Below are 19278 nucleotides of genomic sequence, written 5' to 3' on the forward strand. Positions count from 1 at the left end.
TTGACCTTGAGCTGAGTTTTTGATTTGTATTCGGCGATTGCGTTCTTTACCCGAAAAACACGCAAATCTTTGTCTTCGTTCAAGTGTGTGTATGTGTGTATTTGATTGTATTTTTGTTTTATTTCACTCCCATTATTTCTTTTATTTCAATCACTGTTATACTCGGAAACACAAACGCAGCAAACAAAGAACGCATTGTCAACGTATTACCTATATGTGAGTATGCATACATGTACATGCATTGTACATATGTATGCATGCATGTGCACTTTAGTGTCACCCGGTATGTAGGCGTAGCGTAGTTGGCGGCAAAATTGCCACTGTTTTTCGCTCTCTTTTGCACATATGTACATATACACATAGATTTTTTAGTCTATTTCTAGGCGCACAGCAGTCCCGTTGGACTATTTCTAGGCACATGAAAAGCAATGAACTGTAGCTTTATACATGCTGTTCTTGTTCTATGTATACTTTGGTATGTATGCTTTTTCCTACGTACATACATACTTTATATTCACTTTTACATAGCTACCCGCGTTTTGCAACACTTGTGGGTAGCTGAAATTGCGTTAGTGTAATTCATATGGCCGGCAGCTGTACGCGTCTTATCGTCACATCGTGTGATTTGCGTTATGAATGCAAAAGCGTACGAAACTCCTATGTATGTATGGATATTATTTTGTATATGTATGTGTTTTAGGTTGCACGAGCACCGCACACAAACGCCGCCTGCACAGTCGCGTGTCAACCGAATCGATGCCTCCTTGTGCTAACACCACCCGCCCTCTTCCATTCACTCACTTAACACCACCGTATAACACTCGCGTTCGCCACTCATCTGTATTTTTATATTATTTTTCTAACGTTCGCCGCTCCAAATGAATATCTGCTCGCTTCACTTCTTTTCTTCCCTTCTGTTGCCCCAAAATTCACTTCCAACGCTCAGTGGCGACTGGCTGCTGCAAGTGCTGTTGCTGCTAGTTTTAACTTTTTGTTTTACTTTACATTTTCTCTCGTTTGCTTTGCTATCCGCGGTGTTTTTCCTTTCCGTGTGCTTTGACTCTCCATGTACATTTGCAATTTTGGAGATTGGATGCTGCGTTGCTGCTGTTACTGCTGCTACAGCTTCTTCTCTTCTGCTGCTACTGTTGATTGCTTGTGGTTGCTCTATTGGTCGGTGTTTTGGTTTGGACTTTTCCCTGCAATGTTTTTGCTACTCTTTTTTCCTTCTTTGTAGTTCTCGCTTACTTTTTTCGTACTTGAATTTTTTTTTTTTTTTGCTGCTAAAATTTTCTTCTTGTTGCACGCTGTAAATGCTATTTTGAAAGGAATTTGGTGTTGCTTTCAAACGAATTTTATAAAACTGGTTCAATACACTTTTATTTCAATTAATTATTATTTTTAGCATGTTACATATTTACAAGTTTTCATTATTCAATATTTTTCGCACATTTTTCACGGCACCGCGATTTTACACATCGCACTTCGGTAGCAGCCGATGCTTATGCATGTATGTGTACATATATAGCTATATCCGTTTATTTGCAGGAATCTTCATATTTGACTTTTTTTGTTTTTGCTTTCGTTTTCATTGCTGGCATGCTGCATATAGTATGTATATACAACTAAGTATCTGTAGGTATGTATACGAATGTGACTTAGTATTCCGGTAGGCAAAATTCCTATGTCGTCACACGCGTGCCAATTTTAGCAATTTTCAAACTCCTCAGCACAAACAGTGATATTCCTATCCGAGTTTAGTTTATTGTCATTATTTTTTAAACTAAGTAGCGCATAGCACAAAATTTCCACATTTACTTACATTTGTACCTTACGATGAAACGGCGCTTAGCTATTTAGCTATATTTCTTTCTCGTTTCATTCGCGTCCAATTGACACTTCATATCATTCATACAATATTTAATTGCCATGCACCAATTACTTATAGTTCACACTCGCGGCGTTAGCGCCTAACAATATGCTTAATAATTTTGTTTTGCTTTATGAATTCATAATCAGCTAAATTTTGAGTTTAAATACAACATCAACAAAATTAGTTGTTTTTATGGTATATTTTATGGTACCACATGCATATGCACGTACATACATATTATGTGTGCCCACTTTTTTATATACGAAAATTGATTATTTAACACATACTCACAGCCGTCTACTCCTTAAACATGCGGCGACAGGTTTGTAGCATAATTCAACATCTGCTTATAAGCATGATTCGACACATATTTTCTTAATTTTCACTTCTTCAATGTATGTTTAATTCATTTAATACTTTAGAGGCATACAGAAGCTCAGTATTGCCTCTATAAATCGTTTTTACGTACACACTTATCTACGTGAATTTAGTAGCATTTTTTACTTATTCTTTCATACATATTCCCGACTTTATGTCTTTATAACTTTACGCCTTTTTCAACTACATATAATATGGACATGCCCATGCTCAAGCACCGTAAAGTATGCCACATATAATGTAATTGCTTAATTGAACACTTTTTATTTGATCAATGCATAGGTGTACATAACTAGGGCGAGAGACCAAACTCTTATTGATGTTGTTTTCATCTTAATTACCATTTTACCACTTGCACATCTTCGTTTATTTTATCGCACTTTAGCTAGGGCAGCCCGATATTTTATTAACATAGGGCACATTTTACGTCAGCGGAGTACAAACATATTATTTGCACCTGTAAACTGAAGTTACTAAAGTTTTTCACATTTTACTTTAATTTAATATTTGAAATACTTTGTTTTTCCTTTTAGTTTTGACTTTTTATGTCATTGATCATCCGCTGAATTAAAATAAAACGGCTCTTCACTTCAAAATATTTTTACGTTTCTAGTTGCGTTCGCAAGACCACACAAATTTTAACTACTGAATGTGCACATATCTTCGCTAGCGAATTACCGTCGTCATCGCGCTGTTCTCTTTAACTTGGTGGATGCTTGGAGACTCTAAATCAGCAAGAATTTCGGAAACAAACGAAGGAACGTGTTCATATGTATCTATGTACAGACGTTTGCCGTGTGAATTATAGTCCAATCATCAATCCAGTCATTTGTCCATTCATCCAACTGACAAACACAAATTTTCAACGGGCCTAAAGCCATTCAGTCACAACCTAGCTAGCGCTATCAGCACACGCACACACATGCATATGCACTTGGCGCAAGCAACTCACATTCCGCACAACACATCCGGCGCAAAGCAAAGCACAACGCGAAATCATCTGTGTCCACACGCACAATACGTTCGTGCTTGGCACTTATGTGACAGTGGTCCATGTTCACAGCTCAGCCTCTCCACTAAGTGAATGAGAATTGGGGAGAGGAAGAGCATATGTTCAGAGATTTCATTTCCAATGCGCCTTCCAGACACTTTTCCACATTATCCTTGCGCACATGCTGGCATATCTCAGGAAAAGAAGTAAAATGAAAAGTAATGTGATGACATTTGATTAGGATGAGCGTTGATTACTACAAATTGGTGCAGAACCTGTATGTCACATTATTCGAAGTACCAACAGCTTACGGCAAATGCCCAACTAGTGATGTTGAAGAAATTGTTGGAGCGATAATGGCATTCTCGAACCCAGTTCATTTGATTGAGAAGCACATCATTGCAAAATTATTTTGGCATTTCGAATGGTTGCCGTAGTCGCACAATAAATATTACCGGAAACGGAACCGCCATGTCAAATTTATTGTGGAGGAAACGAAAAACGCAGAAAGTTTGTTGACCGCGATGAAGAATATCTTAAAGCGTTGTTCAATTAAAAACTATTGTGATAAAAACTCTTCGAATACACAATTATAAACTATTTAATTTCACAATTTAATATTTTAACAGAAATCAATGCAGAAGCGGTAATGTCGCACAAATAAAATGAAAACCACTACATTTCATTCTTTGGTGCTGGCAATGTCAGCAACTTGAGTGTAGCCACCCATTCATATGTTGCTGGAGCCCACTCCAAAACTTAACGAAGCTCACGAAATTGCTGAAAGTTATATCTTCTATACTAAAGGGTGTTTTTTTAGAGGTTAGGTTTTCAAGATGAAATAAAACGTATATAATTTAATGTTATGGCCAAGAATTTAGCTTTATTATAAAGATAAGGGTTTGCCATTATGTTTTAAAAATGATTTCGGGCAAGTGGCCGCCGCGGCTGGCTCGAATAAATTCCAGCCGAGAGGCCCAATTTTCGACCACTTTTTGCAGCAATTGGGGCCGTATGTCAGCAATAACGCGCCGAATATTCTCTTCCAAGACGTCAATCGTCTCGGGCTTATCTGCGTAGACAAGCGACTTCACATAGCCCCACAAGAAATAGTCCAGCGGTGTTATATCGCACGATCTTGGAGGCCACGCCGCAGGTCCACGGCGCGAGATAATGCACTCACCAAAAGTTTCCTTCAATAAATCGATTGTTGCGTTGGCTGTATGGCATGTAGCGCCGTCTTGTTGGAACCAAAGGTCGTCCACATCAACATCGTCCAATTCAGGCACGAAAAAGTCATTAATCATGGCTTTATAGCGCTCTCCATTGACTGTAACATTATGGCCGGCTTCATTTTTAAAGAAATATGAACCAATGATTCCCTCTGCCCATAGAGCACACCAAACAGTGACTTTTTGAGGATGTAACGGCGTCTCAGCAATGGCTTGTGGATTATATTCACTCCAAATGCGACAATTTTGCTTATTGACATACCCATTCAACCAAAAGTGTGCTTCATCGCTGAACAAAATTTTCTTGTGATGCGTCGCGCGAACCGAACCATTATTTTCGTAATAAATTTGCACGATTTGCAAACGTTGTTCAGGTGTAAGTCTATTCATTATGAAATGGCAAACCAAACTGAGCATAAATCAAGTGACAGCTGTCAAAAAGACCATCTACGAAAAAAGCAGTGCCAACTTGAAAACCTAACCTCTAAAAAAAACACCCTTTATAAAGGTGAATGTCTGTACGTTGTCCGCGCATCACTACGAAACGACAACACCAAATGAGGTAAAAATTTTTATACATTGACATTTTCACCCAATGAAGGTTATATACATATATATAATTGGCGCGTACACCCTTTTTTGGGTGTTTAGCCGAGCTACCTATTTGTGGTGTGCGCCTTGATGTTGTTACACAAATGTAGGGACCTACAGTTTCAAGCCGACTCCGAACGGCAGATATTTTTTATAAGGAGCTTTTTCATGGCAGAAATACACTCGGAGGTTTTCTATTGCCTGCCGAGGGGCGACCGCTATTAGAAAAATGTTTTTCTTAATTTTGCTGTTTTCACCGAGATTCGACCCGACGTTCTCTCTGTGAATTCCGAATGGTAGTCGCGCACCAATCCATTCGGCTACGGCGGCAATGAAGGTTATAGGCATGTTTTTATGATAGAACTCCCTTCCCACAACCCCCAGGCCGCGCCACCACTCTCATTCGGTTTGAGATAGAAAATTAATAAAAATAATTTTGCTTGATATTTTTCTGATTGGTTGTTTTCATTTTATTCAACGAGGCATAGCAATGGATGCCGGGTATTGTAATATTATGGTTATTAATAAAAAATTATTTTCTATGAAATTATTGTTTGTAATTCTTTTATATACATACATATCCTAAATCCCTCAAAACTACTCCTACGCGAGCGGGGCCGCGGGTTGAAGCTAGTATGTTTATATGCTTAAAATCCTATCCGAAATAAATATACATTATGATAGTCAGTACTTATTGTCTCCATTTTCTGTATAAGGAAGGAATACGCATTGCTTCCTTAAAAACGCCAATGTGAGGTTCGATAGAACTTTTTTTGTTGATTAAAGCGCTACCAAAACTTCGGAAATGAAAAATAGAGAAAATATCGAAGGCGAAAGGTAATTTAACGCATTTTAAACCCGTTAATATCTCTAAAAATACTTGACCTTTTACAAAACATAGTACACCATTGGAAAGGTGATTAAACACCTTCTGCACAGATTCCAATAACCAAATATAATATAATGTTCATATATCACTGAGTGAGCAGGAGAAAGAACATTACTAAGTTTTGGTTCAGTATGTGTATTAACTCGAAATATTTCGCTTTTCGTAGGCTGAATTTTTCTTTTTTATTTCTTACACAAATCAATAGGTATCCTATGTTACTTCTATCACCTCCAAAAACATGTGTACAAAGTTTCGTAATAATCGGTTAAGTAGTTTTGGCGTGAAAGCGTAACAAACAAACTTACATTCACATTTATAATATTAGTAGGGATAAGAAAATATTTTCTCTATTAATACAAAACTTAATTTTAAATAAAATTGGTATAAGGCTTAATATCCCCATCAAAATATTCTTATTGGCAACCTAACGTCGCTTCGTCAAAGAATACTCGTCAATTCATTTTCATTCAGCAAGAGTTCATTACAATTTAACGAAACTACTAAACGTCGAACGTCGGCAATTCGTACCACTTTGCTAATAGAGTGAACGTGAAATCGGCAGCCATCAGCTAACCATCTTTAGGAAATTAAGGCGAGAGAATTGTCGTTGGTGCAAAGTTATTTTTTTATCCAAGTGGAGAAATTAGAGGAAAATTAAAATAAGATGTCGATGATTTCTGCACGTTTGGCCTCGTCTGTGGCACGTAGTTTGCCAAAAGCTGCTACACAGGTATGCACCGGTTATTTCACATAGAAATCAAAAAGCAATGGATAATCAGCCAAAATTTGAAGTTGATGCCTATGAAGAAATGTAATGTTTGTACAGATTGGAAATGTGTTTATAAATTCTAAAATTTATTCTTTCGCATTGAAATAAGAATTCATAGCCTGTTCGATAGAGAAAAGTTACGCAATGTGCTGGTACCGCTGTTTACGAGTGTATTAAAGTATTGCAGGTTGGGACAAAGTGTTACATAATATTGTTATGGTGGCGCTATAATCTTCTGAAATACCAAGAATAATATATTAAAAAACGTGAAAAAGTTTTTATGTGAAATTTAAAATTTTCTTGTTACATAATTTTATACACATACGGCTTGTCAACCCAATCGCCGAACAGCACTCGTCTTTGTATGAACACTGAACGAAGGCAACCATTGTGATATCGATTTTAAGGTTATGTTAGTCAAATGGTTAAAAAATAGTAAAACTACCAAATGCGAAATTGGAACAAGAAAAATTAGCATATCACTGGTATTCTGCTTAATTTGACTTAAAAAGAAGGATAAGTTTTGTTGCTTCTGTAACAAAATGCGCAGGTCGGTTCTGCAATCCATCACTCTGATGTCTTACATAAGCACCTATCAGCACATTGTGTGATCCTAAAATATCTGACAAACTAATGGTCAGCGCACTCTGGATCAAATAATTTGTATAACGGTGTGGCACAATTTACAAATTATTGGCAGAACATTCATCCAAAGAGGCAATTTTATATTCACTGACGAACTTGGCTTGATGCCAACATAAGTTGCATGCGATTGCCCCAATAGTACTAAATTAAACAATAACGTTTACTAACTAATATTAATTTTTATAGGTTGCCTGCAAAGCAGCTTACCCAGCTGCTTCCTTGGCTGCACGTAAACTTCATGTCTCGGCCACTCAGCGTAGCGCCGAGATCTCTTCCATTTTGGAGGAACGCATCTTGGGTGTTGCCCCCAAGGCCGATTTGGAAGAGACCGGTCGTGTGTTGAGCATTGGTGATGGTATTGCTCGCGTCTATGGCTTGAACAACATCCAAGCCGATGAGATGGTGGAATTTTCTTCCGGTCTGAAGGGTATGGCTCTGAATTTGGAACCCGACAACGTTGGTGTTGTCGTCTTCGGTAACGACAAACTGATTAAACAAGGTGATATTGTCAAACGTACCGGCGCTATTGTCGATGTGCCAGTCGGTGATCAACTTTTGGGCCGCGTTGTTGACGCTTTGGGTAACACCATTGACGGTAAGGGACCCGTTAACACCAAGGACCGTTTCCGTGTTGGTATTAAGGCCCCTGGCATCATTCCCCGTGTATCTGTACGCGAACCTATGCAGACTGGTATTAAAGCCGTCGATTCTTTGGTACCAATTGGTCGTGGTCAACGTGAGTTGATCATTGGTGACAGACAGACTGGGTAAGAAAAATGTAAACATATGTATAACAAATGTATAACACAGATAAATGCATATACACATGTATAGATAAATGGCTGCTTTAATATTCAAATCTATTAGTTTTACTTATATATATATTTAATTTATTCCAGCAAAACTGCTTTGGCCATCGATACCATCATCAACCAGCAACGCTTCAATGACGGTCAAGATGAGAGCAAGAAATTGTATTGTATCTACGTTGCCATTGGTCAGAAGCGTTCGACAGTCGCCCAGATCGTGAAACGTTTAACCGATGCTGGTGCCATGAAGTACTCCATCATTGTGTCAGCTACTGCTTCCGATGCCGCCCCTCTGCAGTACTTGGCTCCTTACTCTGGCTGCGCCATGGGTGAATACTTCCGTGACAAGGGCAAACACGCTCTAATCATCTACGACGATTTGTCAAAACAGGCTGTTGCCTACCGTCAAATGTCACTGTTGCTGCGTCGTCCCCCAGGTCGTGAGGCCTACCCTGGTGATGTGTTCTACTTGCACTCCCGTCTATTGGAGCGTGCTGCCAAAATGTCGCCCGCTATGGGTGGTGGCTCCTTGACTGCTTTGCCCGTCATTGAGACACAGGCTGGTGATGTGTCTGCTTACATTCCAACCAATGTCATCTCTATCACTGACGGTCAGATTTTCTTGGAAACTGAGTTGTTCTACAAGGGTATCCGCCCAGCCATTAACGTAGGTTTGTCTGTATCGCGTGTCGGTTCAGCTGCCCAGACAAAGGCCATGAAACAGGTCGCTGGTTCCATGAAGCTGGAATTGGCTCAGTACCGTGAAGTAGCTGCTTTCGCTCAATTCGGCTCTGACTTGGATGCCGCAACTCAACAACTGTTGAACCGTGGTGTACGTCTAACTGAATTGTTAAAACAAGGTCAATATGTGCCCATGTCCATTGAAGATCAAGTGAGTGAAAAGCAAAAATGAAAAAGCCTCTAATATTTTCAAGCGTATATGTTTTCACTTTGCTTAGGTTGCTGTCATCTACTGCGGTGTGCGCGGTTACTTGGACAAGATGGATCCCGCCAAGATCACCAAGTTCGAAAAGGAATTCTTACAACACATTAAGACCAACGAACAAGGACTGCTCGCCCAAATCGCGAAGGATGGTCAAATCTCTGAGGCCTCTGATGCCAAACTGAAGGATGTTGTCACGAAATTCTTGTCAACCTTCCAGGCTTAAGTGATGATTATGCTGGACAAAGCCTAACTGAATTAGTACAGTAGCGACAACACAAACAGCTACATTACTTAATGGTTACGCGAACAATACCAACTAAAAATGCAAATGCAGGTTGCATCTAAAAACACTTACCATAAACTATACACTACAAACATTAAGATACAAAACAAGATAATTCGAAGAAAAAACGAAATTAAATAATTACAAAAAATAGAAAAATACCATTCATGTTTCCTTTTTATTATATACAATCTTAAACTCTATATCAAACTAAATAGAGGGACTCAATTCGGAAAGTATGCGGTTGTCAATCGTCTGTAGGTCTTATTCCAACAAAGAAGCCAAATTCGATGAGGTCACGTGCTGTTTATGTGCACATTTAATACATTTTACGAGAGCGCCAAAAAAAATTATGTTTTAATTGTTGCACAAATTCGCGCATGACTGCGTTAATGCTTATGTTTCGATTTGCAACTTCACTGAAGTAATTATAATAGTAAATATATTGTACTAAAATTATGCTAAGGTAATACTCGTACAGTCAAGTAAAAACAAATTATTGTGAAGAGAAAAGTTAATAAACGGAGTACATTTTGTGATTATAAGAAACCGTTAACGAAATTTCTCCAAAAGTTCGACCGGAAGCCTAAAAACCGCAACATGCTTTTATTTTTGAAATGGGGGAAATTCCGTCTTGGACTAAACATTTTCGAAATGTTTTTGTTTATTTAGTTGTTTGAGAAATTGTTTTACCATCCCTAGCAACTGCTACATTTTGGATGCGTTCAATTTGCAAATTCATTTGCTGATAGCCAGGATGCAGAAAATAGGATAAGTGAAAGGATTATGGTAAAACAAAGAGAATCAATTTGAAAAAAAAAAAAATTATTTAGATGATAGGTGTCTAAAAACAATATGTTTACCAATTTTAATTTCTATTTTATAAAAAATACCCGAATGAAATGTTTGATATCCGTTTTCGACTAAGCTAATTTATAACTACCCCATTCAAATTCAGTTAAGTGAGATCCCTGCTATCTTTTAGAAGATCGTTTGCCCGTCTATCTGAAAGAAGTAACGTCTAAGGCATTTCCAAAAGTTATTTGAAGAAGTATGTTTTAGAAAAAGAAATAACTATCGCGTACTTCTTAGCGTGCACAAGGAAGACAATTTGTGGGAAATATTACTGAATATTAGGCGGACGTAGCCGAATCAGTTTATACGTAACTACCGTTCGGTAGGCCCGGGTTCAATACTCAATAAGGACATTTAAAACCAAATGATAGAAAAGTTTTTGCTAATAGCAGTTGCTCCTCGGCAGGTCATATCAAACCTCTGTGTACATTTCTGCCCAGAAAAAGCTAGAAAAATGAAGCAAGCGATGAAATATTGGCTATTATAAGTGAGCTTCCGATAAATAAAATTGTCCAAAAATATTTTCTGCACACCAAGAATAGAGTGCTGAAACGTACACATAAAAATTAATCCCATAAGTTCCGCCTCTTCAATTGAGTTGCATAATTCCCATAAAAAATTTAAACAAATTAAATTTTTCCTATTAGTGTACATAAATAGAAATTAAATATTGAATGTGTACACATTAACAATTTTTCTTTTTAAATAAGCAACAAAAAACACCTAAAGTAGTTTTACCACCTTCCGGTATTGATGCATGTTGCTATTGTTGTTCTAGCAGCATAAACATTGCCCGTCCAGTGCTTCTGCAGTGGCAATCCTTGGCTGGATACAAATTCGGGTTGTATAATAAAGCCAATGCTTAAATTCAAAGATGCGATACCTTTTGTAAAAATTTGAGATATGGGGCACTAAGTAGTTAGATAGAAGTTTACACTCCGACCTAATGACCTTTTGTGCCCCCAACACTACATTACACTTCATTCAGGTGCAGTTATTTCATTAATGTTAGGATGATGCTGGATTAGCCTAAGCGTTTATACTTTTCTGGTCATACCAGACCGAGATATTTACTTCTGTATATGGCATGGCATTCGAGAAGCCAGAGTGATGGTGTTTATGGAGACAAGTAGCAGAATCATAAGGAGTCTTTATACCATATTTTGAACTTATGCAGTTGACTACGCAGTCCGCAGTGACTGATAAGAATGCCTGGTAGCATTGAAGGTGTTTATGATCTTTTAAAACTCTTCTGATTATATCCTCTTTGTAAGGACTTTACTTAGTTTAGCCTCACGCTTTGGTGTCGGCTTGAATTACGAAGCCTTAGCTATTCTCTCCTCGGAGTTTTCCTTGATGATGTGTTGTCCCAATGGCAGAAAAGTCGATTTTGTTTCGTAACTACAGCTCTTCTAGCTACTGCATAAGCTACCTCATTCTTGGGTATGCACTTGTGCCCCCCAAATAAATTACATAAGTGCGCTTATATGCTCCTAATACGTTTACTTTCCTTTTATCAAAACTCTTAGCTAACTGCTAAATAAATATGTATAAGTATGTACATACATATGTATGTGTGTGTACGTAATGTGCATACAATGCATCGCCATCGATTCTACGGTGCTTATTTTTGTAATGCACAGTGAGGTGAATGTCAAAAGTGCACGCTCATGATTTGCGTATCGGCTTTTCGTGTTGTTAGGCGACTTTTTGGTATGAACTATGTTTTTGGTAAGGAAAATTATTATTTTTATTTTATAAGCTTTAAGTTTATCGGTTTCCAATAGAGTTATGTGCGGAGCCTTACAATGGAAGCAACAAGAAAAGAAATTGGCATCGGTGACATAAAAGTCATAGTTAAATTAGTGGAAAAAGTCCAAAACTATCGACAAATAGGAAGAACTGGAATGTACTGGGCAGCAGTTTGGTCAGTAATTCAAAACTACGAAAGTACCAAGGCCAAGAGTAGAGCGCACTTGTAAATTAACAGAGAGGGAAACACACAGGGTTTGTGAAGAAAGATGCAAAGATAACTGCTTCAAAAGTGAAAGATGAAATAAGTTTACAAAAAAAAAATATATTAGTGCTCCAACTGCCAGAAGAGTTTTGAGAAAATCCGGCTATAATGAGAAAGTCGCTAGGAATCTCCCTAACAAATAAGTAAAGCCGCCAGAATTTGGGAAAAATGTTATTTTTCGAAGAAAAGCAAGCATTGTATTTTTAGTATTAAAAGAATAAAATTTGTGTTGTGGAAATCTGGCACAGCGCTGAATAAAAAAATGTATTACCAACTGCAGCTGCTAGGATGAAAAAGTTGGAATTTATTGATTCAACAATGGATAAGTTTGCTTTTTGGATATTTTAAAGCCAAATTTAAAGCAAGACGCTGAGATGATGTTGTTAGTAAATGAATACCGCTTTCAACAAGACAACGACCCAAACACCAGTGGAAAAGATCACTGTCGAAGATACTACCATATTAGTAAACTGTATGCCCAATAGACGCTCCTAAAAACGTGTATATTTTTCGCGAGTTTTTTGGAATATTTTAAAATTTTTATATTTAAATGAGCAATATAATAAAATCCATCATTTATTTCTCAAACGGAGCGTTGTAAAATTAATTATACATTCCATTTTATAAGTTTAGTGTTGTTATATAGTTAAAAATAAAAAAAATTATTTCAAAAATTTTTTAATTTTTTTTCGTGTTACTTTTGACACTAAGTGTATATTATACACGTATATACATATATATTTTTGCGCAAGGTCAATTCACCACTGTAAGCTCCACTGTTATGCTTAACAGAATTTTCGCATTAACTCTGTTATTCTTCTGTTGCGCAGGTTTATGTTTACATTTTCAATTGTATTGGTGCGACCTAAAAGCGCCACTTTCTAGCGCTGGCTGTGCGCCTATTCGAAATCCGAGTTTGACGGTTTTATGAGCGTCATTATTTCCGACGACACTTTTTTTTTCTTTCTTTACACAGCCAACAACGGTAGGGGTGAACGCAGCGGCGCCACGCACACAAGCACGTAGTAACTGCGAACTTGGGGCGGTTATTATTTGTAGTAAATGCTGCATAAAATACAACAATAAAAGTAGCACATGGTGAGCATAGAGCAGAAAAACCATCAACAAAGCAAACAAACATTTTTATGCGCATTTTCGACGTTGCCCATTTCACCTTATCAGCAACACCCATTTAGTGTGTTAGGTATGTATGTATATCATACAGTACGTTTTTCTTGAATTACGTGGAGATAGGTGGGCAGACGCAATGCTGCTACATCAACTGGCTGAAAAAACTGTTGTCAACAGTTACAGGGCCTCAGTTACGAAAAGTAGTCATTACTGTCCAAATACCTCCACAAAGCACCGTAGCAGCACGTACGTGCGCTATTGGCATGTCAAATACTTCACCGCCATTTCATTCAAGTATAACAAAATTGTTGAATTTTTTGTGACCATTTTTGCATTGTTCAAGCGCATTGGATGCTTTGCTTTACTGCTGAGCTACTGCTACCGAAATATGCGTGGCTTAACGACCTTTGTGCGGGTTGGCTGTTGCGACGCTAGAAGCGCACACGTACGTACGAAATGTATGTGGCAATGGGGATTTAATTGAAATGGGAAATTTAATCATTTTAATGATTGATGAAATGGAACTGGTACTACGAAGGGTTATTTTTTAGGTATTATCTTTTTAAACAGTTGGTTTAAACAGCTGACGCACATTTCGTGTTTTGTTTCACTGTCAAACATCTTCAGTTTGGTCTATAATTTAACCATGAATCGTCTTACAAACGAACAACGCTTGCAAATCATTGAATTTTATTATAAAAATGCGTGCTCTGTTAAGAAACTTTAAGATCCACTTTTTTATCGAAAAAATTGTGTTCAGCGACGAAGCTCATTTTTGTATCAATGGGTACGTAAATAAGCAGAATTGTCGATTTTGGAGTGAAGATCAGCCAGAAGAATTGCAAGAGCTACCAATGTATCCAGAAAAGGTCACAGTTTGGTGCGGTTTCTGGGCTGGAGGTATCATTGGGCCGTACTTCTTCAAAGATGCTGCGAATCGTAACGTAACTGTGAATGGTGAGCGCTATCGTGAAATGATATCCAACTTTTTTTTGCCCAAAATGCAAGAGCTTGACTTGCATGACATGTGGTTTCAGCAAGACGCGTAACAATGGACTTGTTGAGAGGCGAGTTCGGTGACCATTTTATTTCACGTTCGGGACCTCTCAATTAGCCACCCAGATCGTGCGATATAACGCCTTTAGATTACTTTTTGTGGGGCTATGTTAAAGCTCATATCTATTCAGATAAGCCTGCTTCAATTAACGCATTGGAAGACAACATTCAAGCATTTATATGTGAGATACCGACCGAAACATTGGAAAGAGGATGCCAAAATTGGACTAAGCGGATGGACCATTTGAAGCGCAGTCGCGGTCAACATTTGCATGAAATAATCTACAAACATTAAATTATATAGACTGTACTATCGATTTAAATAAAAATTTCATGCGTTTTTCTGAATTTTACTTGTGTTTTTTTGAAAAACTTTCCTATAGCTCTTAAAAAATCACCCTTAAAATCCTGCAAATTATTATCAAGCCTATTTATTTATTACAATGTAAAGTCGCCCATGCATTGCTACAGTTTTCATCGTCTCGCTCACATATTAAATAACATTTTTGAATGAAAAACTTAGCTGTGTTTACATACAAATGACATTTAATGATACATAGAAGTTACAAGAACAAGCATTTCTGGCGTAGCAGAATTAGCATGCAAATCAGCAGACGCCTAAGCTATGCTGCGAACCTTAATTTATAAACAATAATAGCAGAGCAATTCTTTCAGTTTGAAGCACAAACATTGTTCAAGTTAATACGTTTTGTTATTACATTGTTTTATAAATTTATCATCTGCTAAATTTAGACATTGTTTAAACTAAAAAGCTGTATTTCGCTTATATGCAGATTCCGTTGGACCATCAAGAGTAATTACCTTTGGTTCACAAATTACTATTTCAATAACTTATTTAATTATTATTATTAAAGTACATTAATTCACTACTATACGTTGCATGAGTCGGTACTTTCCTTGCATTTAGGAAACATTTAAGAAAATATACATGCCTTTGTTGTTGCACCTCTTAAAGAATTCATTTAAGACTAAATGTCCGAGTGCTTATCCATACAAGTGACGTTGAAGTGATCAGTTGAAGTGTTGTTTTCGACGACACAATTATCTTATTCCACAATTCCAACCTTTTTTGGCGATATAATGTCGTGCATTATAAAGGTGTAACCCATGATAACGACGGACCGATGGTGAGTTGGCATATGTAATATATTTCAAATCGTTCCATAATACTTAAAAATAAAAATATAAGGAAGTATTTGATAATAAAATTAGGGAAATGTTTATAAAATAAAATAATAATAAAAAACAATTAAACTAAACGACATAAACAGAATTTAAACGCATTGCAGCTCCGATTATTATATCTGCTCTTTTTAACACTTGCTCACTCAATATGACTAATAATCGAATCAATAAGTTTATCATATAACTCAGAGCGCGCCGCAATCGTATGAAATTTCGATGAATGATATTTTGTGTAGACAGCCTTCAGTTTGGCAGTGGCTGCATTTCGCACTACGCCCGCAATTTTCTTCGCAATTGGTCGCAAATGCTCAGCTGTGTAATGTGAATACCATTGCAGTGTCGGCGTCCAGTGCTTGTTGTTAAACCCAGTTGGCGATTTCGCGTCATCTTTAAGTAAATGTAAAGCTAAAAAGAGAGACGCAGCGGCGATCTGTAAAATAATTTTGTATTAAATTAAAATTTCTTATTCGTCCTTAGATTTTTTGTTTCATATGCGATTACTACCTCAGACGGTTTATACGCTGCTAATTCATATTCTACAGATGAAAGTTCGAGAAAATATTTGGCCATCGAATGGTGTATATCTTCTACCTTAGCCGCCTTTGAGAAGCGACGCAAAAAATGTATAGGTAAAGGTCGCGACAAATTGCAATCGAGTGTTTTCAATATTTTCATTTCCATTTGCACAATTTGCTTAGAATTATAAGCGTCATCGGTTATATAGACAAATTCCGAAATTGATGGTGGTATGAGCTCGTCATACTTGGCGGCAATAAAAAGTGCTGTAACACCCACCAATTGTAAATGTGTGCGCTTCGTGTCTTTTACTTCCTGCAAGTACCGATCTATAAGGGCTACTGCCATTTGGAACGTTTCTGGTGTCAGACGAAATTGAAAGTGCACTTCATTAATCCAATCGATGAGAACAGCACGCATTTTTGGATAAACTTCTTCCTGGCCATCCAAATGATTTTTCTGTACAACTTGCTGATCCTCCAATTTAAAGAGATAATCATATATATCATTTACGTATTCGGATACCAGTAAAAGTTGGTCAGAATCGCCAGAATCGATATCTTCAACATCTTCGAGTTTTTCGGATGACACTTTTGGCGCACTTATGATTTTTAATTGAGACAGCTTGCCGATATTGTTTTCGGGCGAGGGGTCTTTTTTTGCAACATTCGTCTTAGGGTCGATTTTTATGCACTGAGCAGATAGTTTGGCCGCTGTTAACTTACTACCATCCTTAGATAACGCTGCTTTTAATTTGTTTAAAGACTTGAGTGATAAATTGCTGTCTTCTCGCCGTAATATTACATGATCTTCGTTTGGTACTATCTTTTTCACTTTTTCCTCTTGTGCAGCTTTGGATTTACAAACTATGTCAATACGTAGATATGTGATGTGAGAAATTTACCAAATAACCAGAAAACTTTTACTTACTTTTTGCCGGTTGTAATTTATTTTCGACTACTTTTGTAGTAACTGTCTTAGGTTTATTTAGACCGGCTACTGCATTACGCTGCAAAGCCGATGGGCCAGCATGCCCATTGGAACCGCGCGAATAATTCGATCTCGTGACAATCTTTTTTGGCTGGTCAGCGGCCACCACTGTATTGGGCTTGGTAGAAACGGCGGCAGTACTCGCCGACTTTTTCCAGTGCGTGTCAACGCGTGGCTTTGAGTTTTGAATCACATTTTTCAATTTTAGATCAATTCTAAAGTAGAGAAAAGGCAGGAAACAATATAACGGAATAGTAAATGATTGGTCAGAAATGCAATAACATTATTTTCAAAATTAGAATTACTTCTATTTTTATATTTAAAAAAGCTTCCAAATAAAGCTTTTGTACTTACTCTCTCTGCGCGGCTTCCTTGGCGGTAGCGAGTCGTAGAACTGCCCGATTTTGTAAATCTCCCAAAGCTGCACGCTTTGTAGTTTCAGTTGCCTTCGAACCAAACTTTTTAACTTTCGCTAAATTATTGGCTTCATTCTTAAAATAGGAATAGAGATTGAGGATATTTTAAAATACTTGATTTGAATACATTAATATTTTCACGTAATTTAGTTAAGTTAAAAAAAATAGTACCTTGTTACTTTCATAAATTTTAGTTTTTGATTTTATAAAACAAAAAATGCTTTGCGACGTGAGGTAAGCCACGTTTAGGGATAAAGAAACAAAAAATAAACTAAAAAAAAATTCAATATTTCAGAGGTGGTTTTAGGGATTTGGCGGGCACTGCCAAATGCGTGCAACGAATTAAGTAATAGTCTGTTTGTAAACATAATTTTACATAATCTTTAAAAAGAACAACATTAGTTCCTTACAAAAACGTTTGCAGGTTTTATTTTTAATCCATTTATTAATACGGATATTGTTAACATCGTAAGGCATAATCAAAAAATTATATATATAATTGGCGCGTACACTATTTTTGGGTGTTTAGCCGAGCTCCTCCTCCTCCTATTTGTGGTGTGCGCCATGATGTTGTTCCACAAATGGAGGGACCACCAGTTTCAAGCCGACTACGAACGGCAGATATTTTATGAGGAGTTTTTTCATAGCAGAATTAAAAAATTTCTGATTATAAATATGCCGACTATACACCAACCACCGCAAGGATAATTTCAGGCTTTAATAAGACACGAGGAACAAGTGACGGAAAGTAACGTAAAAAAGCAGTACAGGGCTGTCGATAGATAAAAAAATATTTTCATCGTTCAAAACTGACTGCTATGCATGTGTTACTGGACCCTAGCCAAAGAATACAATTACTTCTATGGCGGGTTAACCAAAAGATACCAACATACATAAGAACATGTACGCATCATAGGTGGCCAATGTCAATCAACTTTAGTCTCGCACAAACACCAGCCTCCATTTTGTTTCCTCTCGCCCCTTTTAAAAACCCTTATTACCAACAAAATATAAGTCGTAAAAATTATCTTGCACGGCATACCATATTCTATCATACGAAAATATGATTATTTCCACTTACCTCATCAATACGGATTTTTGTTGCGCCCACCATTTTGCCACAATTCGTTCAAATTAGAATTTCTAGCTAGCCTTTAGTAGGTTCAACTTGTCTTGAGCTTGATATAAATTTCTCAATCTTACTTTTTTCTAATTTTATTGCAATTTTTGTATGATAGAAAACAGTCGACAAACTATTCTCTAATACAATTTTTACTATCCGCTAAGTTTTTCTGTCGCACTTCTCTATTATTTTCTAAGCAAAATTATGGTGTTTGCGAACCGTTGCAATTACTGTTTGAAGCGCTCTTTTAAAAAGTCCCGCACTCTACCCGAGGATGAAAAAACACGACGACTTTTTCGTTTAGTTTTTCGTTCAATTGCAATTTATCGAAGCTGAATGTAGGGAATACCATAGATGTTGCCAGAAGTGACGATTTATCTTCAAGATAAAGAATTTTTCATAAATTATAATAAATATCTTAACATGAAAATAATTAAAACTATATTCAAAAAATCTTCATTATAAAGATTTCTGGCACCATGATAATTTGTTTATTATATTGCAAATAAACTTTCGTTTTCGTCATACATTTTCTATGCACTTCCGAGAAGGATTTCATTGA

At 37.0% G+C, this 19278-nt stretch overlaps 3 protein-coding genes across 3 annotated transcripts in view; 1 reads left to right on the top strand and 2 right to left on the bottom strand.

Moving 5' to 3' along the window:
* Positions 1-6464: 6464 nt before the first annotated feature.
* LOC129243952 (ATP synthase subunit alpha, mitochondrial) lies at positions 6465-9567 on the top strand. Its single transcript, XM_054881445.1, has 4 exons — positions 6465-6684; positions 7555-8135; positions 8268-9069; positions 9137-9567. Exons 1-4 carry the CDS (start codon positions 6619-6621, stop codon positions 9344-9346), a joined length of 1659 nt encoding a protein of 552 aa, XP_054737420.1. The 5' UTR covers positions 6465-6618; the 3' UTR covers positions 9347-9567.
* Positions 9568-14989: 5422 nt separating this feature from the next.
* LOC129245404 (G2/mitotic-specific cyclin-B) lies at positions 14990-18934 on the bottom strand. The gene is made up of 5 exons (XM_054883534.1): positions 18675-18934; positions 17532-17668; positions 17118-17392; positions 16176-17053; positions 14990-16101 (listed from the first exon to the last, which is right to left on the bottom strand). The coding sequence occupies exons 1-5, from the start codon at positions 18705-18707 to the stop codon at positions 15811-15813; spliced, it is 1614 nt and encodes a 537-aa protein (XP_054739509.1). The 5' UTR covers positions 18708-18934; the 3' UTR covers positions 14990-15810.
* Positions 18760-19278, bottom strand: part of LOC129245403 (cytosolic endo-beta-N-acetylglucosaminidase) — a 51981-nt gene continuing 51462 nt past the window's right edge. Inside the window, exon 6 of the mRNA XM_054883532.1 lies at positions 18760-19094. The gene's annotated coding sequence lies outside the window, so the exon portion shown is untranslated. The remainder of the gene's footprint in view (positions 19095-19278) is intronic.

The sequence above is a fragment of the Anastrepha obliqua genome, chromosome 4 (genome assembly GCF_027943255.1).
Source record: "Anastrepha obliqua isolate idAnaObli1 chromosome 4, idAnaObli1_1.0, whole genome shotgun sequence".
NCBI classification, from domain to species: Eukaryota; Metazoa; Arthropoda; class Insecta; order Diptera; family Tephritidae; genus Anastrepha; species Anastrepha obliqua.

Bases quoted from the DNA above. Each gene is read 5' to 3' on its own strand.
- LOC129243952 (XM_054881445.1), top strand. From the start codon at position 6,619: ATGTCGATGATTTCTGCACGTTTGGCCTCGTCTGTGGCACGTAGTTTG. The intron at 6,685-7,554 runs GTATGCACCGGT...TAATTTTTATAG, and splicing joins TGCCAAAAGCTGCTACACAG to GTTGCCTGCAAAGCAGCTTA. The intron at 9,070-9,136 runs GTGAGTGAAAAG...CACTTTGCTTAG, and splicing joins CCATGTCCATTGAAGATCAA to GTTGCTGTCATCTACTGCGG.
- LOC129245404 (XM_054883534.1), bottom strand. From the start codon at position 18,707: ATGGTGGGCGCAACAAAAATCCGTATTGATGAG. The intron at 17,669-18,674 runs GTAAGTGGAAAT...TCCTATTTTAAG, and splicing joins CAAAAATCCGTATTGATGAG to AATGAAGCCAATAATTTAGC. The intron at 17,393-17,531 runs GTAAGTACAAAA...TCTCTACTTTAG, and splicing joins AAGGAAGCCGCGCAGAGAGA to AATTGATCTAAAATTGAAAA.